Source organism: Anabas testudineus, chromosome 11, assembly GCF_900324465.2.
Source record: "Anabas testudineus chromosome 11, fAnaTes1.2, whole genome shotgun sequence".
Taxonomy (NCBI): domain Eukaryota; kingdom Metazoa; phylum Chordata; class Actinopteri; order Anabantiformes; family Anabantidae; genus Anabas; species Anabas testudineus.
In genome coordinates, this window is record NC_046620.1 from 3,930,364 (window position 1) to 3,954,505 (window position 24,142).

The following is a 24,142-nucleotide window of genomic DNA, read 5'->3' on the forward strand; positions in this document are numbered from 1 at the left end:
CTGATTTAGTCTACAGAAGCATGTGGAATCACAAAAAGACAAAAATCTGGAATATTTGGAGATTTATTGAAACAAAAGTACAAAAGGAACGAACTACAGTGCTCAATTGACATTTATCTACTTTACCCAAGAAGGGACGTTTTGCTGTTCAATTTTTAAATGTTCACTCAACTAAGACAGAAAACATTCATTGTTCCTAAATACCAGTAGGAAATATTGTCAAGAACAAATCACTACATTTCTATTTCAATCTATAATCTCAGCTAAAATTAATGTATAGAAACAAATCAAAAGACAGACATTATTAATGAAACAAAAACACATTCTTTGCTGATTTAGATCTCAAAGCCATAAATTACGACTTGCTTAGGTCTGGTTGAACTCAAATCAACATATATCACTTCTAAAGAAATATACACACAGAATATTTACACAAATTGTATTTTATAATGGTTTTCTTTTTATTTTATTATAATCATTGGGGTGAACAACATTAATATCCAATAAAACCAAATTAGTCATTCACTTTGTAAATTCATGTTGATACTTCACGTTTATTTTAAGTATAATTAGGTATAATTTCTGGAAATTAAATAAAGGAACCTTTTAAAGAATTATATAGGAGAAAATTTATAAAGTAAATTTATCATGTTTTGAATGTTGCTGATAGATTTCTAATCTTATCATCAGTGATTTAAAAAACCACACTTTTTTCTGTGTATCAAAAACCTGGTTAACCAATATCTGTTATCTCATTATCCGCATCATTATATTGCCAGACCCCCTGGGGGAGGACATGTGCCTCTATATATGTAGATTTACATTTAAATCATCTATTCTGATTTTACCTGAAAACCCCAACACCAGAACATTTCAACTGTAACTATGGTGGATTTGTTTTATGATAAACACACAAACCTTTAAATCAACTGTGTACGTCTGAAGAGTGTTGTGTTGCTTTAATATAAGAAAAATAATCTGACTTGGTTGATTTGATGTTTCAAATATCTATTAACTCACAAATGTGTTTACTTGGTATTCCAAACAGTAAGATTTACTTATAGATTTTCAACCCTGTCTCTACTAATTTATGACATAATTCATCAATATCCAATGAATTCCCAGTTTATATAGGAAAATCTAAAGGGGCCTCTTCTCGATCTGATGGAAAATGTATCCATAAACCTAAAAAGATAAAGTAAAATAAACACATAATTACATTGTGGTTAAACAAAAGCACATATTTATTTAATTTAGATGATAATGATGCACTTACGTGATTCAGTCATCCAAGTAAAACATATTTCAATTTTTCTATTTACACTTTATCTGACCCACAGATATCATCTGAATTAACTCACCTTTAGGTTTTTGGGTTGAGTTGCTCCATGACTTCAGAGCTGTTTGCAGCTGTGAGGTTAGAAAGTCATTGTTAGTTCACATCATCAAACTGTGAAACTTTTCTAATGAAGAAATCTCTAGTTATCTATAAAGTTCATGTCAGGCTAAAGAAAAAAAGAATAAAAACCAGTTTTACTTACGAGATGGAAGGGGTTTGACTGAAATAAAAGGAAAATACAAATAATTTTCGCTCTCATGGTTTAAAACACCTGAACTTTTGGTTAATTATTAAAACCTCCTCTACTCAATCTAACATATAACTAAATCTCTTCTACCTTTAGTTTAGATCTCACATTATTTTCCAGCATCAACATGCATTTTGAAATTTGTTTAGCTTTTAGAATCTGAGTTCAACATTCAAAGATTAGATTAAGATTAAAATATCTTTATGAATTCCTAATTGCTTTGCCTTGTAAGAGATGTTAAAAAAGGAGGAGAGATAAAACCACATAAATAGAAATATCAACACATGACAAAAATAAAAAATAAATAGATGAACAATGAACTGATGAATGAATGATTATGATGGTAAAAACATTGGAAACATAGATTTGATGATGATGAAAACAGTAAATTAACAGTGTGCTTAACAGTCATGATAAACTATAAAATCTAAATACTGAAAAGTAAGACAGTGTTTCTGTTTTGGTCTCTCACCATTCTTCTTTCTGTAAATGATGAATCCAATCACACCAGTGAGGACAAGAAGAACAACCACTGCAATGATGATGTAGATCATCATCCCCATGGAGGACTCTGTTGAGCAAACAACGAACTAATTACAGATGAAGCAGGTTAGAAGGAAAAAACAATTTACCAACGAGTGCAAAGTCCTGTATGAGTCTTATTGTTTCAATTGTCACTGACCTGTGGTGAAGTGAACAGAGAGTCTATAATCTCTAAATTGAGCTATATTATATTAAATAGTTACACATGGTCTGAAAATATCTCCTAAATGTTTTAAAAATAAAAATAATTCTGAATTAATCTAAGTAAACATTGAACCGGCAGCAGAAACTATGTTGATGAACAACACACTTGTTTACTGTCACCATTCCTGCCTAGCTGTTGTTTTCCCCCTCTCTCCCTTTTCCACTGGACTCCACTGCCATTCCTCCACCCAACAGGAACTTCACTTCTTACTCTCCCAGTACTTAATTACAGATTGGTTCCACCTGTGTTCCCCCTTCCTATATAAACTCAGTTCTCTGCCACTTGCCAGATTGTTGTGCCTTTTTGTGCCTTTTTCTGTTTCTGTGAGTGGATTGTCTGCCCTCGTGCAGGGTTTCTCAGTTGTACTTTCATTCCTGGTTTCTGTTGTTACTTTCCTTGTTGTTTTGTGTTGCCACCTTGTTGTCGTGTTTTTGCCAGTTCTTTGTCATGTCCTTTTGACAGAACCCTTAGTTTCCGTGTGTGTGTGTGTGTGTGTGTGTGTGTGTGTGTGTGTGTGTGTGTGTGTGTGTGTAAATAAATCTGGTTTCCGTTCACCCCTGCCTCGTGCCATTCCCTTTAATTGTGACATACTGCACATTTGAATATGTAACATGGTCTCATGAAGCCAAAACATACATGCTACACTTTTGATGGTAATGTTTTGAATTTACAGCATCACATCAGTTCAATGTTGTTTTATTTTGCAAGAGATATGTGGAGTTTTGACACAGTAGTTAACTCTTTTCAGTTTGTGTCCAGAGTTTTAAGAAAATTGAACCCAGGTTTATGGGAATCTGTTTAAGCAATTTGTAAAAACCTGTAATACTGATCTAAACCATGAAAGTATTTATGAAAAGGAAGCGATAAGTTAGAAATGGATTACACAACATCCCATGAAGAGAAGACATGCATTCCTACATTAAAAACTGCAGGATTATTACAGTAAATTGAGTGTTTTAACATAACTTCAAGTCTTACCATTTCTCTTGATCACAGCTTTTTCCAGTTTGGTAACATCATCCTCCGCACCATAGAGCTGAAACACACAGTCGTACCTGCTCCAGTCTTCAGGTTTGACTGAGGAAAGGTCCAAGTCAACACTCATCTGGAAGGTCCCATCATGGTTGGGGAGGATCTCTCCATGGTCCACGTCCTCATGAATCTCCTCTCCATCTTTCCTCCAGAACATTGAGGCTCTGTCAGGGTAGAAACCTGTAGCGTGGCAGCTGACTGGAGAGGAGGGAGTCTTCTGGAGGAGAGACACTGAGGGGAGATCTGGAGAACAAAGAAGTTCATATTTTGAATAACTTACACATTATAATGTTAAAGTAAAATTTATCTTGCATGTATTTAACAAAAGAAGTGGTAGCTAAGGGAAAAGACAGATATGCATAGGGGAGGGAATGTGAGACAGGTTGGGGAAAGGATAGAATGGAAAAACTGACAAAAGGAAGTGTTGTGATAAATAGGAAAAAAATAGAGTAACAGAGAGAGAAAGTAATAAACAGACAGCAAGATAAAGAGAGGTCAGACAGAACATGACAAATACACATTGGAGTATATTTGTTTATATATTAATGTTTGATTCTACCTGTTCTCAGCAGAGAGCTCTTTCCATAGTTCACATATTTCTTCACCCAGTCAGGACAAATCTGGGTGAGATAGTTTATCCACTGTGCGACATAACCTTTGTTCTGATCCCACTTGTGTTTAGTGATGACAGCCTGTGGTGTTGGAGCGATCCATGTCTCTGTCTTCAGATCAAATGATACAAAGTCTTCTCCATCATAACTGTCCTGATAATAACCGGTGACCTCTCCAGTCTCATCATCCCAATCACAGCCGTACATCTCTTGGATAATGTGAACACCTGAGAGAGAGACAACAATAAACTAGAGTAAAATCATAGTAGTCAACTGAATAATAATTAAAATCACATCTGACAAGCACCAAAACAGGATCTACACTGTCAGTACAGGACACCGGCACATTTATTAGCAAAAAGTAAATATATTAAATCATACAATCATATTTTAGTTATATTTTATTGAGCTATATTTTTTAAATATATAGATATTTAACATGTTTTTATGATAAAAACTATTTACATGTTTTGTTAACTTTCTGTTGATTGATTATTACTAACATGACTTATAACTGTTTCAGCATCAGAAAAATACTTTATTATATATCTATTTTATCTGCGCACACAAAATGTTGGAGTGCATGTGTGAAGTGAAGCTGTGTGGAACAGAAATGGAGGATTTCTGAAATCACACTTAGACACTAAGTTTCCTTTTAATGAACCTGTTTAGTTTTCCACCTGTTGATTTGTCAGAGTAATTCTTCTATTTCTTGATTTCACGTGTGCTGGTTAAATATTTCTCTCTTTCAGGTGAATTGTTGTTTTCGTGTTGCTGGTTTTTATTCTGACTTCAGTTTGTGTCAACTGAAGCTGCTGAAATGTAAACGTGTGTTTCAGCAGGTGTGAAGATGATGTTTGTGTGGAGTAACGCTGATTTCTCTTCAACCTGACCTACGTGAGGTCAAACATTTCTGATTAATGCTCAAAATAGTTCATTGAACCCAAATGTTTGACAGTTTCTTCTAAAGACTTGTTGTTGTCAGTTCGTTAAATGAACATTTCTGAAGACCTGGACCTGGATCATCAGTCAAATCTACTCCAACATAGTATTAAAATAAAAATAAAGGAGACACACAAACGTGCTAAATGTCAGTGTTGTCACTTGTTAGATATCAGGTGTCAGATATTTAACTTTCACTGTGTAAAAAGAACCTGGATCTAATCTCTGCTGCTCACGACAGCAACACAAAACCTCCTGATATCAAATGTGTTGGTTTGAGCTGCGTTCAATGACACCGACTCTGACAGACGTTTTGTTCATCTGTGGATCTAAATAATCATTATTATTAAAGAAGCAACGGCAAAAGGTCAAAGTTTGGAGAAGGGAGAAGAGAAGGACTGGAAACCATGATGGTGGTGATTAATGCTGATACAGTGATTTGTTTGATGGTTTAATAATAAATGACTGTGATTAATTAAAAATAAATAAAAAATGAAAGTTTTGCCAAATAAGAATAAATATTAAATGTCCACTTTATTTATTTCTATATTTGTTAGTAACTAACTATTAGACACAACTAATATATTGTATTTTTCTTTTATTTAAATAGATTCTGTCATTTATCAGATTTGACTGTTTGTGTGTTGTTCATTTTATTTTTATGTGACGTTATAACTCACTGTAACTAACAAAGCGCGTCACTAATGTTGTGTTAAACAAAAAACACATCGTTGTGTTGGTTTTTATAAAGTCTTGTTTTTAACACGCGTGAGCAGCAAAACTCATCTCATCACGTGTTTGTATTAAACATGTTCACACGTCTTCGTCTCAGTCCTGCTCTGGGTTTGTTTCCAGCTCCGTCCCCCCTCAGTCTCCACCCTCACTCCCTCCCTCCACCTGATGTTTCCTTCCCATCAGACACAGTATTCAGGTAAACAGCTGATCACAGACTGATGGTTCATCTCTACCTGGACTCTGACTCCATCCAGCTTCGTGGTTTCTTCCCTGTATCTATCAAACTGTTTCCCTTTGTCCAGTTTCTCTGTTCCCTTTGTCCAGTTTCTCTGTTCCCTTTGTCCAGTTTCTCTGTTCCCTTTGTCCAGTTTCTCTGTTCCCTTTGTCCAGTTTCTCTGTTCCCTTTGTCCAGTTTCTCTGTTCCCTGATCAAACTCTCATCTTATTTCCTGATCCTGGTTTTCAGTCTCGTCCTTGTCGGTTTTGTCTGTGAGCCACAGCCTCCTGGTCATGAACTGTTTTTCCTTCCAGCTTAGTTTAATATCATAACTGAAATGTTTCACAGTTATTTGAAGAAGTAAAGAGCTGATTTATGGCACATTTGAATTAAATGTTAAGCTGTATATTAATTATTATTTTTATGAAATATGACGTAATTGATCATTATTTAATTAAAATCACATAAGAAGACAAAGGCAGTGAAATCTAATATGTAAATACGGTAATTATTAAATGTTTTGCTTTAGTGATGAATAAAATCTAAATAATGATTTGATTATTTAAAGCGGCTCTTTCATCCTCATCCTGCGGCTCCGCGTGACTTGGGAAAATAAATTATAAGTATTTATTAATACAGAATCACACATAGAGTGATGCTGAGAACCTTCCAAGACCTCGAACAAACTCATGTTTGAAACATGAATTCATCCCCGACACCTTCATAAACATAAAGAAATCTGCATTTGGAGTCCTGTCGGTGTTCAGATCCTCAGACGTGTGTGAGCAGCTATTCTCCATCATGAACTACATCAGAAACAAACACCGCTCACGCCTCTCAGACGACAGCTTACGTAAAGATGAACGTGACTTCGTGCAGCTCCGATGTGCAGACGCTGTGCGCACAGGTTCAGGAGCAGGTCAAATAAATGTGTGTGCAGATGTTTTGCAAATATTAATTTTTCATTGTTTGGTGACGTAGTACTTTTTTTCCAATGTACTTTTTAAATTCATGTCAAGGCTCAGCTACACGCTCCAAAAGCACAAATGTGATATTAGGAGGACGGTTCACGGCATCTTCTGTTTGCTACGTGGATAATTTAAGTTCAGCTTTTTAATTTATTTAAAAGAGACTTAAACTCGAGTTCAAAATGTGTTCATTACATAAATGACATTTAATTTTCTCTGTAGCACTTCATAAATGTCATAAGAAACACACTTTAGTTGTTTATACAAAGCGTAAAGGTAAAAAAATTATATTATCTATTATTATTTTAGATGTCAAAAAGTATTTGCGGCTCCCAGTGGGTTTCTTTCCGTGGAACCAGGTCCAAATGGCTCTTTGGATGTTAATGGTTGCTGACCCCTGATTTAAAGTGTTGATTTAGTCACAGCGTTTTTCAGCACTTCATAAATGTTTTTGGCAGAAACACAAGTAAAGTTCATCTAATTCTCGTTATTTATAATTTTATTATTTTTAATAAATGAACGATTTACGTTGTGATATCACATTTTTTACATTTAGTAGAAGTTTCTATCTAAAGTCACTAACAAATGAGGCAAACACAAATAAGAGCAGCTTTGAGTTCAGCTTCGTGCTCAACAGTGCTTCAACATGTGAGCAAAGTAGCTGGGAATTGAACCACCGGCCCTGTGGTCAGTGGACAACCTGGTCAACCTCCTGATGCACAGCCCATATCTCCATATGTTTGATTCTCGTTGCCTCATTAATTCAGTTCCTGTCCTTTAATCTCAGTTTCTGTCTCCTGTTCATCTGTGAACTAGTTTTTATTTATCTCTCACCGACTTATTAAACCTGGTTTAATGTAACGCTCCCTGTGAGGTTGGTGTCAGTAACATCAGCTCCAGTTTAACTCAGTCTGTGAACTTAACACTCCACTTCCTGTTAGTTTCCGTCTGTCTGCTTTATTCCTCATCTCTCTGTTGGTTTTTATTATGAACTGTGTTCAGAGTGTTGAATTAGTGAAGCTGAGACTGAGCTGAGACGACGACTGAAGAAGCAGGAAGCTGCAGCATCATGTTAACAGACATATGATGGAGGTGAAGTGAAGCTGTGTGAAACAGAAATGGAGGATTTCTGAAATCACACTTTGACACTAAGTTTCCTCTAATGGAGCTGTTTAGTTTTCCACCTGTTGATTTGTCAGAGTAATTCTTTTATTTCTTGATTTCACGTGTGCTGGTTAAATATTTCTCTCTTTCAGGTGAATTGTTGTTTTCGTGTTGCTGGTTTTTATTCTGACTTCAGTTTGTGTCAACTGAAGCTGCTGAAATGTAAACGTGTGTTTCAGCAGGTGTGAAGATGATGTTTGTGTGGAGTAACGCTGATTTCTCTTCAACCTGACCTACGTGAGGTCAAACATTTCTGATTAATGCTCAAAATAGTTCATTGAACCCAAATGTTTGACAGTTTCTTCTAAAGACTTGTTGTTGTCAGTTCGTTAAATGAACATTTCTGAAGACCTGGACCTGGATCATCAGTCAAATCTGCTCCAACACAGCATTAAAATAAAAATAAAGGAGACACACAAACGTGCTAAATGTCAGTGTTGTCACTTGTTAGATATCAGGTGTCAGATATTTAACTTTCACTGTGTAAAAAGAACCTGGATCTATCTATCTATCTCAGATATCAAATGTGTTGGTTTGAGCTGCGTTCAATGACACCGACTCTGACAGACGTTTGTTCATCTGTGGATCTAAATAATCATTATTATTAAAGAAGCAACGGCAAAAGGTCAAAGTTTGAAGAAGGGAGAAGAGAAGGACTGGAAACCATGATGGTGGTGATTAATGCTGATACAGTGATTTGTTTTATGGTTTAATAATAAATAAATGACTGTGATTCATTAAATATATATATATATATATATATATATATATATATATATATATATATATATATATATATATATAAATATTATAATATTAAATGTCCACTTTATTTATTTCTATATTAATTCTAATATATTGTATTTTCTGCTGTTCAGTTATTTTTTATAATGGATTCCTATGGGAGAGTCTCTTCAGCAACTCTTCAAGTTCCTCTTCTTTCAGCTTTAACTACTTCAGCATACTTTCAGCTACAGAAATCATTCAGGTATCAAAATGTTCAGCTATTTCTGCTCTTTTAATCTTCCATTCAGTTTTTTAATATCTTTTATAGTTTTTCTATAATTACAGTTTTTGTGACTTGATGTTTTGTCTTATTTGGACTTTATAATGGAGTGAATGATGGAACGTTGGTGCAGCTAGAGTGGATGACGTCACAGCTTAGAGCGGAGAGGCCGATTTTTGTGACGAATCTTGTCAATAAACTGTCAGCACGCCATTTCACTCTTCCGAAAATTCTTCACAAAAGTCTCCTATGATAGCTATTACTAGGAGCAGATTTTTTTCTGGAGCTCAGTACGGGAGTCCCCTTGCTCTCCCATTAACCTAATGTTCAGGTCAGCTTCTGTCGACAAGTGAGGTTACTTGGCATCTCTCGCTTGGACACAATTTCAGTCCTAACCTAACTTCCACTTGTATTAAGTATTGCTTCACGTGTTATTTTTTAGATACTTGTTTTGCTGTAAAAGCGTTGTCAGGGCTCCACATTCAGTTTTCACGAGTTCTTGCAGTTGAATCCGCCTTCCTCAGTCTCCGGCAACGGCTTGTCGGGTCACGTGATCAGGCTCTGGTAACATGTATCTAGCGGCTCTCTGTACATCTAGTTTATTTTACTTATTTTAAACGTTACAATTCAGTCTTCATCGAATTTCGCATTCACGTGTATTTCTTAGGAATGCTGTCTAGTTTAAATGTCTTCATTTAATTTTTTGTGATGTTATAACTCACTCAGTTTTATTATTTTTTAGTTCACTTTCATAATAAACAACAAATAAACAAACAGTGAATCAAATGTTGTTAATGGATAAAACATTGTGAGCAGGTGTGTAGTCACATTTGTTTACTACTGAACAAAAAACATGATAAAAAACATATATTATCAGTAAAAAGTGAAACGTAAACAAACCTCCAGTTTGGTTGAAACGCTGCTTTAGAATTTCAATGGCGGCTTTGAAGACCTGCTGGGTACCCAATGAGATATCAGTGTTCCTCTCCAAGTACTGTGGATCATCTTCTGTGACTTTGTTCATCCAGTCCTGTTTGATTTGTTCTCTCCTGATGTTACTGTCATAGTAAGAGATCTGAACTTCATCAACCATCCCAACAGCCACAAACTCTGGGAAGTTTGGGACTTGTGAGGATCCAGTGTAGAAATACTTCAGAGAGTGAGTCACTGTAAGAAAAAATAATGTTATTAATTCAGGTTTATCTCAGTTTATAAATCTTTAAATATTTTATTTTCCTGCACTGTGGATCAAAATTATTTAAGTTTAAAAGACAAACAATAATGTCTGTTTAGAAACTGATATTTAAATAAATCAGTTGAAATATTTTTATGAACTAATCTTGAACTATAGAGGACATTTAATTTGAAATGAAGCCACTCTTATTATGTTGATATCATTAGTCATTAACCTGCATTTTTATAAAATACAGACATAATTTTCTATCTAAATATGTAGTGAAAGTTTCCAGTTAGTAGAAACATTTATTCTTCAGGATGAATTATTGTTTTAACACTTCGCATTAGAATTCACAGACGTGAATGTGACCACGATTTATATCCTGACTGAGACTTTTTTAGTTAAATTTGATGATATATTATTATATGTTATTTTATAATATTATGCTTTTACTGACTACGGTCTTTTGTGTATTTAACTTTTATATATTTTAATTTCTTCATTTATGAATTAAAGAATTTTATTTAAATTTCCCTTTGAAACGCTTTGATAACAAAAAATGCTCCATTATCTGTAAACTTTATGTACAATTGTCTCTTGTGGAATTATACTGCACAACTTCTGTTACATCCATTATATACAGAATTAAAACCAATGTTTATTTATTCTACAGTATTATACTTACTTATCAATTTCACTTTTTCCTCCACTGTAAACTGATATTTATTTCCTTATAGTTCTGATTTCAAACGTTTATTCTAAACCTTTAGAAAGGTTTACAGGAGCTTTATTTATTAATTATTTATTTATTTATTAAGTTTTATTCATTACTGACTCCAGCATGCAATATTTACATGCATGTAAATATTTCTGTACAAATTTGTCCTCGTACTAAAATGTTTTGCAAATCTCTTCAGGAAATAAAAAAATATTTTGGTTATTACAGGTCTAAAAATGACTGTCTGACCAACAGATAATACAATATTTGCACTTGGGTATAGTCAATATATCACAATTCATATAAAATGTAGGCAGATTGTATTTAATATGAACAAATATAAAAAAAACCTTTATTTCTATTTCTAGTATTTCATTTAGACAAAGGCTAAGTATAAAAATCAACTTATTGGCGCCATCTAGTGGACAAATGATGTAACATCAACACAGTTTTTATGATTTAAACTTAAAACCTAATTGCTATTTCTTACATATTTTAGCCAGTGTTAAACTCAGCGTGATGTAAATGACCTCAGTAAACACGACTGTGAAATTATTTGGGAAAAGGCTTAAGAAACAGCCTTTAACAGGAAGTTCTTTGGCTTCAGCAGGAGTAAGAAAACAACGTCATCAACTGGGATCTAGTTTCTAACATATCAAATCTTAAACTGTAGATTATTTAACTTAAATTGTATGTTATAAAATTGGATGCTGTGATGTGTTCATAGCTAATAAATAAAAACACGCTGGAAACAAACAATGAATTAGTTAACAGTCGTGATTATTATCACTAAATTAACGACTGGTAAATAACTTAAAGAGTGAAATATATAAATAAAGTATCGACAATATGGACTTTGCTTTTATATAGTTTCCTAATTTATTGATTTATTTAAGAGCTCACACGCATCAGTCTTGATGGTTCTGATAAAATAAATGAAAATATAAGTAGGTAAGTAAGGAATATTGTATTGTTGTATTTGTAAGGAATAAAATACAATAAAATAAAGTATAAGAAAGACATGATACATGGGGATTATATAGACATTTTTAAAGTCTGCAAATACGTCCTGGAACTAAACATAAGAGACTATCAACACACTTTATTTCATATATTTGTACAATAAACCGATTTAAAACAAATGTTAACTCACCGGCCGCCGCTCCCTGGAATCCAAGGAGAGCCAGAAAAATCAAGACCTTCATTATATCATCTGAATTTGCTCGATCAACAACGTGAATATTCCTCTGCTCAAACAAAAGCTGCTCTCAGCTCCAAGTTCAACAACGAACTAAGATAAAAAACATGGAGAACAGAACAGATCAGCCTCCAAATGACCAATAGGAATTCAGTCTGAGCTGTAACGTCACTTAAATCTGGGATAAATTGATCCACTGAGGTTATGAACGAAAGTGAAACGTAAGAAATGTTTATTATCCAGTGAAAGAGGAGGAACAGAGGGTGGGGAAGGAAATGGGAAAGGACCATCACTTTGGTTCCACCATAACAATCATATTCCAGTTGATGTGCTCCATCATCATCATCATCATCATCATCCAGACCGCTTCTTGTTCAGGTCACTGAGGTGCTGGAGCCAATCAGCTGTCAGTGAGGGAGAGGCAGGCTACACCTGGACAGGTCGACACTCTGTCCCAGACTGACATCAAGAACTTATGAGATCCTCAGATAATAATGTTTTGTTGGCCGGTGGGATGTAATGTGCAGAAAAGTATGTAACCTCAGAGGTCAGAGGTCACTGTGAGCTGCTGATCAATTGACTGTTTAATTTTAATTTGTTAATAAAAAATCAAATCACAACAAAAGTCATGTGAAGATTTTAAAACCTACAGAATATAACATTAGATCAGATACTGTGGAGTTCGTGTGGACACACTAATGTTTTCTTTTATTGATTTGTTTATTAATCTAATTAATAATTTGTCATAAAATCAGCAACATCTCTTCTTTCTACTACAGTGAAAATATGTGGTAGAGTGCTCCCTCCAGTGGTTCAAACCTGTAGTCGATGAGTCTCAGTTTATTTTAAACGTGTGTTATTAAAGACTGTTTATATATAAACTTCAGTATTTTAATTTAATAGAACTGTGTATTTTGTTTGTTAGTTCACCAATTAAGCCTACACTGTTAGAATAATGTACTTGTTATAACATAATATTAGTGTATTTTCAACAGCCCTGTATTGTACTGATGTAGTATAACAGAGTTTATCTTTACAGAGGACTCAGCAGTGCGACAGTGTCGTCTTTGGATGAATCAAATAATTGTTAACTGTTATTGGGAAACCACTGAATGGCCTTTTTTACTGTTGGCATCAATTTTTTTAAAACATCATGATTATTATGTATTTATTCATCAAATTATAAGAAAATTAGTCAAATAAAAATATATTTAAAACATATGTAGTTAAAATAAAAAGCCTCTGTGTCAAGAAATAAAACCTTAAACAAAGCTGAATTCTTACAAAATCAGTTTATGATACAAGTAGTGTTAAATAACCACAAAATAAATTGTAAACTATTAGCAGAATCACTTTTTTATATATACAGAACATTTTGTAAAACTGTTAATCAGTAATATTCTTAATAATCACTACATTGAGTGAAACAGTCATTTTCATCTTTGTATTTTAGTGTGTCAGATGTCACTGAAGCTAATACAACTTTAACATTAAACTACAGCACACACACACAATTAGTACGTATGTGAAGTAGAAGTTGACTTTATAAGTAAAAACATATTTGGTCTTCACCGTTATTGTCTCTTCTACAGATAATGAATCCAGTGATGCAGAGCACCACGAGCAGTAGTGCTGCAACAACTTCAATAACTGCATCTGCAAGAAAATCTGAGGTAGATACAGCAAACAGCAAAATAGATATACAGAACCAAAACGGACACAGTTTATTTCACAGCTGAACCACTAAATGATCAGATTATGTTTAACTCAACTTAAGTCAATAGTGAGATGAGAGATGCTCAGTGTGTTTTAGTGAATAATAATATTTTAATAGTAATAATGTTTAACTGTAATTTCTTTACTTTAAAGTAATGAGATTAAAATGTGTAAATGTGTAACACTAGTGTTTGTGTTTAAAGTTTAAACACAAACACTAGTGATACACATTTTATTTTCAGCTGTGACAGTATATTTACTGAACTGCTGAAAACTAATGCAGTGTTGAGCACAGATTTTATTTAAGACACGTCGTCTCTGGTAACTGTGATATCACTTGTGGAGAGAAAATTATAATAAAGTGCAAAATGTCAAATTGTTTTGAAGCTTTGACAAGTGATGACATACTGTACACAAAGTGTGGATAAGAATATCAATGTCACATCTATGTTCTGTCCAAAATGAAATCAGTTTCATTGCAGCTGTGAAGAACTAACACAAAGTTAGTGGAGAAAGTAGAAAGAGATTAACTGAACACACCTGGTCGAATAATCAGTAGTGTTTAGGGCAGGGATAGTTGGAAAACAAGCAGGACAGTGGCTCTTGAGGTCAGTCACCTTAAAAACTAGTTTATCAGCACAAATATGAGCATAACAGCAGGAAGTATGGACGCTGGGGGCACTGGGTGCTGCGTTCCAGCTCCTTCATCATGTGTTTCAACAGATCTTATCTGGATAGTTTGTGCATTAACACTGTGCTTTATTATTACATCAGTAATTAAATCATGAACACATAAACACACATATTAAACAAATCCTCTCTCAGGCGTCTCTCTTACATTAACAGACTGTACTGTGAGCTTCATCAGAACGTCACAGGTTCCATCATGAAATAGATTAAACATATGACATATGACTTTTAGCAGAGGAAAAACATCCTAACCTGCACGAGATGGACCAAAAGGGACAAAAAGAAAACCATATATTTAATTAATTTGATGCATGAGAGGATGTGTACATGGACGCACTGTAGGAGCTTGACTTTTATGTGGTTGCTGGTTTCCCAATGCTGCAGCTCAATAAAGTGATTTTTAGGCTCTTTCATTTCCACCTTAAGTTCTGCAGATCAAATATCCTTTTTCATCTTATAATCTCTGACCAGAGGCATCCTGATCCTCCAACATTTTTCAGTCACGTCTTTTTCAAACCCCTCAAACCATCTAGTGACCCCTCATAATATTTGCTCCCATCAGGACAGATATGTTTTATCATATGATAATGGCATTGACTTTGGTTAAAATGGGTTTATCATGAACCCATTCAGGGTTTTTCCTTTGACCTGTCTGCATTTTATAAAACTACGTAGATATAAATATTAAAAATACAAGATGAAAATGTCACAGATAAACTAAGATGTAATTAGACTAGACTACAACTAAAGAGCAGGTGTGAGACAGTTCATGTCTTGTATGAAGCGACTCAATAGTACTAGTACTGCAAGTACTACTGGTACTACAAATGTTTAGGCTGCGCGTTTTGCATTGATGAGTAAAAAGAAGCAGTAAAAACTACTGACTGAGAGAATTAACTATTGTTTATACCAAAAATATAAGTACATTATTAAAATGTCAGTACAATATTTAAATGTGCGGATAACACATTATGTGTGAGCTGAATGATGTAAATTCATCATCCACATAACTGACTAAAGCCAATTAATCAAAAATGAATCTGATCAAGAATCAGTGAACATTTCAAATTAAATCACGGCTGAGTCAAATCAATACACAGAATATGACTAGAGAGGAGTAAAGGAATGAATGTGATAATGAAATGTAAACAAATTTAAATGTTATAATATCAAGAAACAACTGTATCTTCACATCAGATCATCATCGAGCAGAAATCAACAGAAATATTGTTTAACAGATGCTGAAGAATCAGTTTTCCTCAAACTAGACAGGATCCTGTATTAGTTTATCCTCCCTCCACCTCTCTGCTCCACCCACTGCGTTTCAGAGGGAGACGGAGGTCGACTGTGTCTCTCAGATCTTAAAGTGTTTTGTAATGATGTGGAGCTGGAGATCATGATGTTGCTGTGAGGGGTCCGACTAAAAAAGATCAAACATGAATATATAAATATTAAAGAATAAAAAGAAAATAAATAATCAAACTCCAAAAATACAGCGCTTCAGTCTCTGACCTTTGTTTTTAGAGATGATGAATCCAGTCACTGCGTCGAGCTGAAGAAGGAGAACAACCACTGCACCAATGACCTGGATGTTCCTGTTGAACAAAAACATGAGAACCTGAAGAGATGAAGCCGATCAGAGGAGAACATCTATTTCTAAACACATCTACATCCTGTTTATACTGTAGACAGTGAACGTTTGTTTGTCCTGATGTTGGTGATAATGTCAGTTTGTATGAATCTTCCTTGATGATGATGATGTTACCACAAAATGCGTCCATTCCTCCAGTCATTACTAAATCATGCATCTACTCATCTTTTACAACTCAGTGCAGGTGTTTTAGTTTTTTTAAAACACCTAAAGCACTGTTTTATTTTAAAATTTTGTGTACTTATATTTAAATTTCATTCTTTATATTGTGGTTTTCCACCACCGGTGAATGTGACACACTACCTTTTATATTCATTCAACCACATTTGGCTCAAAATCAACAACATGTCTGTAAATAACACATTAAAACAGATAGAAAATTGAGCCCCAGTTATTGTTTTCTGAAACCTTTAGAAATGCACCTGGATTTAACATTCAAGCACAAAAATAATTGTATTCAGATTTTACAAATATAATTTAGGGATTTGATCCCAAAGCTGCTTTGGTTTTATTCCGATAGGTCTTAAAATGATATATAATAAATTGAGGGAAGAAAATGACCATAAAACTATGTAAGTAAAGAAAACATCGAATAAGCAAAACATTAAAGTGAACTACAGTAAAGTTAACGAGTGTAATTTAGATTTAAATCTCACCTTCATTGGTTCTGATCTCAGCTTTGTCCAGTTTGGTGATGATGTCGTCCTTCACACCAGAGAACTGAAACACACAGTCGTACCTGCTCCAGTCTTCAGGTTTGACTGAGGAAAGGTCCAAGTGAATTTCGTACTGGAAGGTCCCATCATGGTTGGGGAGGATCTCTCCATGGTCCACGTCCTCATGAATCTCCTCTCCATCTTTCCTCCAGAACATTGCGACTCTATCAGGGTAGAAACCTGTAGCGTGGCAGCTGACTGGAGAGGAGGGAGTCTTCTGGAGGAGAGACATTGAGGGGAGAACTGAGGAAGAGGATGAGTTTTTTTTATTAGTATTATTATCTTCTTCTTCTCTTTCGGCTTTTCCCATCAGGGGTCGCCACAGCGAATCATCCTTTTCCACCTCACTCTATCATGAACATCTTCTACCCTAACACTAGCCAACCTCATGTCCTCTGTTATAACATCCATATATCTCCTCTTTGGTCGTCCTCTTGCCCTCCTGCCTGGCAGCTCCATCTCCAACATCCTTCTACCAATATACTCACTATCCCTCCTCTGAACATGTCCGAACCATCTCAGTCTGGCCTCTCTAACTTTGTTGCTAACTCAGGCAACGTGAGCCGTCCCTCTGATGTACTCGTTCCTTATTCTGTCTAACCTGGTCACTCCTAAGGAGAACCTCAACATCTTCATCTCTGCTACCTCCATCTCAGCCTCTTGTCTCTGTCTCACTGCTACCGTCTCTAACCCATAGAGCAGAGCTGGTCTCACCACTGTCTTGTACACCTTTCCTTTGAGTCTTGCTGACACTCTTCTGTCACACAACACTCCTGACACTTTCCTCCACCCGCTCCAACCTGCCTGCACTCGTCTCTTCACCTCTTTTCCACACTCTCCATCACACTGAACTGTTGACCCCAAGTACTTAAACTCCTGCACCTTCTTCACCTCAGCCCCCTGTAACCTAATGCTTCTGCCTTGATCCCTCTCGTTCAGACACATGTATTCTGTCTTACTACGACTGACCTTCATGCCTCTTCTTTCCAGAGCAAACCTCCACCTTTCTAGCTGTTCCTCTACCTGCTCTCTACTCTCACTGCAAATCACAATGTCATCCGCAAACATCATTGTCCAGGGAGATTCCTGTCTGACCTCATCTGTCAGCCTGTCCATCAACATAGCAAACAAGAAGGGACTCAAAGCTGATCCTTGGTGTAGTCCCACCTCCACCTTGAACTCCTCTGTCTGACCTACAGCACATCTCACCACCGTCATACTTCTCTCATACATGTCCTGAACTACTCTGACGTACTTCTCTGCCACTCCCGACGACCTCATACAGTACCACAGCTCCTCCCTCGGCACCCTGTCATACGCCTTCTCTAAATCTACAAAGACACAATGCAGCTCCTTCTGACCATCTCTGTACTTTTCCATCAACATTCTCAAAGCAAAAACAGCATCAGTGGTGCTCTTACGGGGCATGAAACCATACTGCTGCTCACAAATCTCCACCTTCTTCCTAAGCCTGGCTTCCACTACTCTTTCCCACAGCTTCATTGTGTGGCTCATCAACTTTATTCCTCTGTGGTTGCTGCAGTTCTGCGTGTCACCCTTGTTCTTAAAGATCGGAACCAGTAACGCTTCTCCTCCATTCCTCAGGCATCTTCTCACACTCCAGAATCCTATTGAACAAACTGGTTAAAAACTCCACTGCTGTCTCTCCTAAGCACTTCCAAACCTCCACAGGTACGTCATCAGGACCAACAGCCTTTCCACTCTTCATCCTTTTCAGAGCCTTCCTCACCTCATCCTTTCCAATCTCTGCCATTTCCTGCTCCACAACATCGACATCTTCCTCCCTTCTTTCCCTGTCATTTTCCTCGTTCATCAGCTCCTCAAAATACTCCTTCCATCTTTTCTGCACACTCTCCTGGGTTGTTAGCACCTTTCCATCTCTGTCCTTAATCACCCCTACGTGTTACACATCCTTCCCATCTCTATCTCTCTGTCTGGCCAGCCTGTACAAGTCCTTCTCTCCTTCCTTTGTGTCTAACCTGTCATACAGCTCATCGTAAGCTTTCTGTTTGGCCTTTGCCACCTCCCTCTTCACTCTACGCTGCGCTTCCTTGTACTCCTGTCTACTTTCCTCAGTCCTTTCTACATCCCACTTTCTTCTAGCTAACCTCTTCCTCTGGATGCATTCCTGTACTTCCTCATTCCACCACCAAGTGTCTTTACCTTCTTTCCTCTTTCCAGATGACACACCTTCCTACCTGTTTCCCTGATAACCTCTGCTGTAGTTTCCCAGTCATCTGGAAGCTCTTCCTGACCACCCAGAACCTGTCTCAACTTCTGTCTGAATTCCTCACAAGTTTCTTCATTCTTTAGCTTCCACCACTTGGTCTTCTTTTCTGTCTTCCCTCTCTTCTTCTTCCTGACCTCCAGAGTCATCTTACACACCACCATGCGGTGCTGTCTGGCTACACTCTCTCCTACCACCACTTTGCAGTCACTAACCTCTCTCAAATGACCTCGTCTACATAGGATGTAGTCCACCTGTGTACTCCTACCTCCACTTCTGTATGTCACTCTATGTTCCTCTCGCTTCTGGAAGTAAGTGTTGACTACAGCCATTTCCATCCTCTTAGCAAAGTCCACCACCATCTGTCCTTCCAGATTCCTTTCCTTCACACCAAACCTGCCCATCACCTCCTCATCACCTCTGTTCCCCTCACCAACATGCCCATTGAAGTCTGCTCCAACAACAACTCTCTCTCCTCTGGGGATACTCTCTATGACCTCATCAAACTCACTCCAGAATCTCTCCTTCTCTTCTAACTCACAGCCAACCTGTGGCGCATACCCACTGACTACATTCACCATCACCCCTTCAATTTCTAGCTTTATGCTCATCACCCTGTCTGAGACTCTTTTCACCTCTAGGACATTGTTCACAAACTCCCCCTTCAGGATCACTCCTACCCCGTTTCTCTTCCTTTCCACACCATGGTAGAACAGTTTGTATCCTCCTCCAATGCTACGTGCCTTGCTGCCCTTCCACCTTGTCTCCTGCACACACAGAACATCTACCTTCCTTCTCTCCATCATGTCTGCCAGCTCTCTGCCTTTCCCTGTCATCGTGCCAATGTTAAGAGTCCCTATTCTCAAACCTATGCTCCTGCCTTTTCCCTTCTCTCTCTGACCACGAACCCTTCTGCCTCCCCTCTTTCTTCGACCAACAGTAGTCAAATTTCCACCTACACCCTGTAGGTTAACAGCACCGGTGGCGGTCGTTGTTAACCCGGGCCTCGACCGATCCGGTATGAAAGTCTTGTGAATGATTCGCATGGTTATTTTGGCAATTTTTACGCCGGATGCCCTTCCTGACGCAACCCTCTCTATTTATCCGGGCTTGGGACCGGCACAGAAGTAACTGGCTTGCAACCCCTGTGGCTAGATTTTATTAGTATTATTATCTACGTACTAATTTTATCGTTCCTGTTTAACGGTGCCTCATCTATAAAACCAGTTTAAGGCCATGTGTAAATAATGAGAGGTTGTGGGACAGAGGGGAAAAACATGAAGCAGATAAACGACATGTGTTCCTGTGATTTTATACCTGTTCTCAGCCGAGAGCTCTTCCCATAGTTCACATACTTCTCCAGTCGCTCAGGACAAATCTGGTTGAGGTAGTACACTGTCTGCTGTGTAGAAGCTCTGTCGTTATCCCACTTGTGTTTGGTGAACACAGCCTGTGGTGTTGGAGCGATCCACGTTTGTTTCCTAATGTCAAATGCTATGAAATCTTCTCCATCATAACCGACTTGCAGATATCCATTGACCTCACCAGTCTCATCGTCCCATTCACAGCCGTACATATACTGGAGAATGTGGATTCCTGAGACAGACACAGACAGATCACAGTATGAAGGCTGCAACACCAGCCCAGACCGAACAGACTGGACCTGGAGCCAAACTGGAGGCAACAAATGTTATGTTGGGAACACATTGACATGATCAGCCTGTTCATACACAGAATAAACATTTAATCAGTAAGAATCCAAACAGACCACAGGTTTGGTTGAAGCGCTGCTGTGCTGTGTAGATGTTGGCTTTAACCAGCGGCTGGTTGCTCAGACAGATCTCAGTCTGTTGCTCCCAGTACAGCGGATCCTCATCCAGCAGACTCATCCAGTCCTGTTTGGGGACGTTTCTGTTGGTGTTGCTGTCACAGTGACTTATCTGAACTTCATTAACCAAACCAACAGACTGATACTCAGGTAAGTTTGGTACTTGAGACGACCCGGTGTAGGAATACCTCAGAGAGTGAGTCACTGTTAAATAGATTTATGAGAGTTTAGGTTCAGAGTTTTATTTTAGTTCTTTTCCTGCACATAAAAACAAAACACAGGACATTTAAGACTTTCTAGTAATATCTGGTACACTGTCAACAGAAATGATGACGACTAATAATAATCTATTTATTTATTCTGAAACATTAAATTAATGTGAATCTAAGAAGTGAAGGTACCTCACTCATTACAAACCTGTCTTTTATTAATAGAAAACAGTTTATTAGCAACAGCTATTAGAGCTTTAAATACAGTAAAATGTGAGTTTTGTTCCTAGTTAGCAGATAAATTACATTTATTATATCACATCATTAGTTTGAAACACTAATAAAACAAAATACAGTGCAGCTCTGTGAAACTTTATCTTTGAACATCTTATATAATCAGTACAGTTTGTATCTTAACCCTAACCACCAGGGGTCAGCAGGGGAATGTATTTCTGATCAACAGGCCTCAGAACACACAGTTCATCACAGCTTTGTTCTTATGGGACTGTGTAGTCACACTGCAAAGAGAAGTTTATCTCTTACAGCTTCTATTAAATTAAAACTTCCCTTTTTGTCCTGATTACCATTGATTGACATGCATCAAATGAAGTTATGAACTGAGTTTAAGTGCATTTTTTTTTTGGTATAAGAAACGCTTTGTTTTTGTGTTTTTCCAAATTTCTCAGCTCCTGTTTTTTCATTGTGTTCGACTTCTGTGAGTAAATATGCTGCTTCTGAAACAACTCGATCTTACTGATCTTAATCTGCACTTTTTAATTCCTCTGTTCAGAATTGGACTTTTCTTTATGCCAAAAACTCAGTAAACACTAAAAGTAACAGACAGGATTTAACGTGGATGTTTAAATGTCTTACTCACCTGCTGCTGAGCTGTGTATCCACAGGAGAACCACAAAAATCACGGTCTTCATCGTGAAAACTGTCGCAGTCTCCAGAAATCTCCAACAGCTGATGAGTTTTTTTGTCCAAATCGAGCCCCAAAATGGACGAACCGATCTTTTCTACTGGTATTTTGGGGAGTTTGATATGAATCGTTCATATCACTTAGGTTACTGGTGGGTCTCCAGCATATAGTCTGGACCCCAAAGTCAGACATAGTAAAAGGTGACATTCAGACCTTTTATAAACACACCTGTGCACCTGACTTGGCTGATGTTCTTCTCCAGGGTCGTTTGCTCGAACCCACTGTACCGAACATGTCGATCAGCAGCCTGTGAACTGAACAATGCAGAAATTCACTGGGAACTTCGGGACTCAACAAATTAGTCCATGCTTCAGAACGGTCTTGTTTGGTTTTTACTGTCTTCAGGCTATTTCTCATTTATTTTATTGTAAAACTGAAACATTCAGTCGTAACGTGGTGATTTGGTCCAAATGGTTCAAACACTCCCGACACGTTGTTAACTGAGAAACTAAACGATGCAGACTGAAAAACAAAACATGTCTAATGAGGGGATCAGTGTTCATCAGTAAAGACAGTCTGTTGGTTGTTGGTCCCTCCAGCTTCACCTGTGTGAGTTCAGCACCGTGGACAGAGGCTGAGACCACAGCACCTGTTGATGTCACTGTTCGAGCTCCAACTTCACACTAATTCAACTGAAACACTTCTGCTTTGGTGAGTTTATAAATATAAATATAAAAATCTTCCGTCCTGTTCAGTCGTAGGTGAGAGGACCGAACAACACCTGAGCCACAGTGACACCTGTAAAAGTATAAAACTAACTGCTGGAGTTTGGCTGTTTGATTCATGAGCAGCTGAGACTCATATCTTTTACCATTAAACAGCTGAAATACACCTCATACAGGTATTTTCTACCTGTTCTTCTTCTTCTTCTTCTCTCAGATTGTGTTTATCGTAGCGCCCCCTACCTGTAGTTTGGGGTATGATACGTTTTGGTTCAGGTTATTTTCAGCAGGGAATCAGACTCACATACGGATCCGATATGTACAGAGGGACAAACACCAGGACCAACAAGTAAGAGCTCGAACATGACTGAAAAAAGGGGGAAACAGGAGGAAACGTCCCCATCAGTCAATGAACCAATAGGAATTTAGTGTGAACGTCAGCGTCACTTAGATCTGGGTTAAACTGACGGACTGAGGTTATTAACGAAAGTGAAAGTTAAATCTGCTCTTTTAGTGTCACAGGGTGCTGATTAATGATGTGTTCTCACATCAGGTGATGTAATGTTGTAAGTAACAAGTTAAATAAAAGGATCTGCAAAATAAAAATGTTTCAGTGAGGTCATAGGTCACTGTGAGCTACAGATACAGTGTATGAAGAGAGTAATGTGTTATTCTTCACCTTTAGTTCTTTATAACTGTTTTGTTAACTGATAAAAAACAAAGTGTAGTTTCACTTTTGTTGCACTGTGTAAAAACTGGTAAATTGCGCCCTCGATCGTTCAAACCAGTTAATTACAGCAGTGCAGTTTGTTGGCGCAGGTAATTTACTAATAAATCATTTAACATGTTAACAGGAGGATGTGCACAATGATCTGTCATCTGATTATAAAATAATTAAGAAAGCAACCTTTTAAGTTGTGAAGCTGAAAACTGCTTGAACAGAAACTTCAACACCGCTGTTGACGTTTGAACACAAAGCTGTTTTCTTTTTAGTGCTGTGCAGCAGTAACAGTGAGATGAGCTGAAGGCCCAAACAGACAGCCATGAATTAACATGTACACTGATGACAGGTCATCAGCATTTGTCCTAAAGGTTTAAAGTTCTAACATTAACAAAGACAAAAATGGACCTCTGGAGTGACACAGGGGGAAACATTACTGTAACTTAACAAATACAAACACACAAACTAAACAGACAGTGCTGACATCCCTACACTTTCCTACAAAAGAAACAATAAATTAATTTAACAAAGGTTTGAACTATAACAACTAAAAAAGAAAGTAATACAATTTAAACAAAACTACTGTAATGACAATACAAAATTGATAAAATATGCATG

At 37.0% G+C, this 24,142-nt stretch overlaps 2 protein-coding genes across 2 annotated transcripts; both read right to left on the reverse strand.

Annotated features, from left to right (window-relative positions):
• Nucleotides 1-45: 45 nt before the first annotated feature.
• On the reverse strand, nucleotides 46-22,169 carry LOC113155506 (H-2 class I histocompatibility antigen, Q9 alpha chain-like). Its single transcript, XM_026350279.2, has 8 exons — nucleotides 22,037-22,169; nucleotides 20,891-21,154; nucleotides 20,440-20,718; nucleotides 16,815-17,117; nucleotides 2,059-2,157; nucleotides 1,542-1,559; nucleotides 1,362-1,410; nucleotides 46-1,185 (listed from the first exon to the last, which is right to left on the reverse strand). Exons 1-7 carry the CDS (start codon nucleotides 22,086-22,088, stop codon nucleotides 1,364-1,366), a joined length of 1,062 nt encoding a protein of 353 aa, XP_026206064.1. The 5' UTR covers nucleotides 22,089-22,169; the 3' UTR covers nucleotides 46-1,185; nucleotides 1,362-1,363.
• Nucleotides 3,302-12,204, reverse strand: LOC113155505 (class I histocompatibility antigen, F10 alpha chain-like). Its single transcript, XM_026350278.2, has 4 exons — nucleotides 12,057-12,204; nucleotides 9,909-10,175; nucleotides 3,926-4,204; nucleotides 3,302-3,609 (listed from the first exon to the last, which is right to left on the reverse strand). The coding sequence occupies exons 1-4, from the start codon at nucleotides 12,106-12,108 to the stop codon at nucleotides 3,302-3,304; spliced, it is 906 nt and encodes a 301-aa protein (XP_026206063.1). The 5' UTR covers nucleotides 12,109-12,204.
• Nucleotides 22,170-24,142: the final 1,973 nt, after the last annotated feature.

Excerpts from the sequence above, each read along its gene's own strand:
- LOC113155505 (XM_026350278.2), bottom strand. The coding sequence starts at position 12,108 with ATGAAGGTCTTGATTTTTCTGGCTCTCCTTGGATTCCAGGGAGCGGCG. Across the intron at positions 10,176-12,056 it reads ATTCCAGGGAGCGGCGGCCG|TGACTCACTCTCTGAAGTAT; the intron begins GTGAGTTAACAT and ends TTTTTCTTACAG. Across the intron at positions 4,205-9,908 it reads GCGTTTCAACCAAACTGGAG|GTGTTCACATTATCCAAGAG; the intron begins GTTTGTTTACGT and ends TCTCTCTCTCAG.
- LOC113155506 (XM_026350279.2), bottom strand. The coding sequence starts at position 22,088 with ATGAAGACCGTGATTTTTGTGGTTCTCCTGTGGATACACAGCTCAGCA. Across the intron at positions 21,155-22,036 it reads GATACACAGCTCAGCAGCAG|TGACTCACTCTCTGAGGTAT; the intron begins GTGAGTAAGACA and ends TCTATTTAACAG. Across the intron at positions 2,158-16,814 it reads TGAGATCAGAACCAATGAAG|AGTCCTCCATGGGGATGATG; the intron begins GTGAGATTTAAA and ends TTTGCTCAACAG.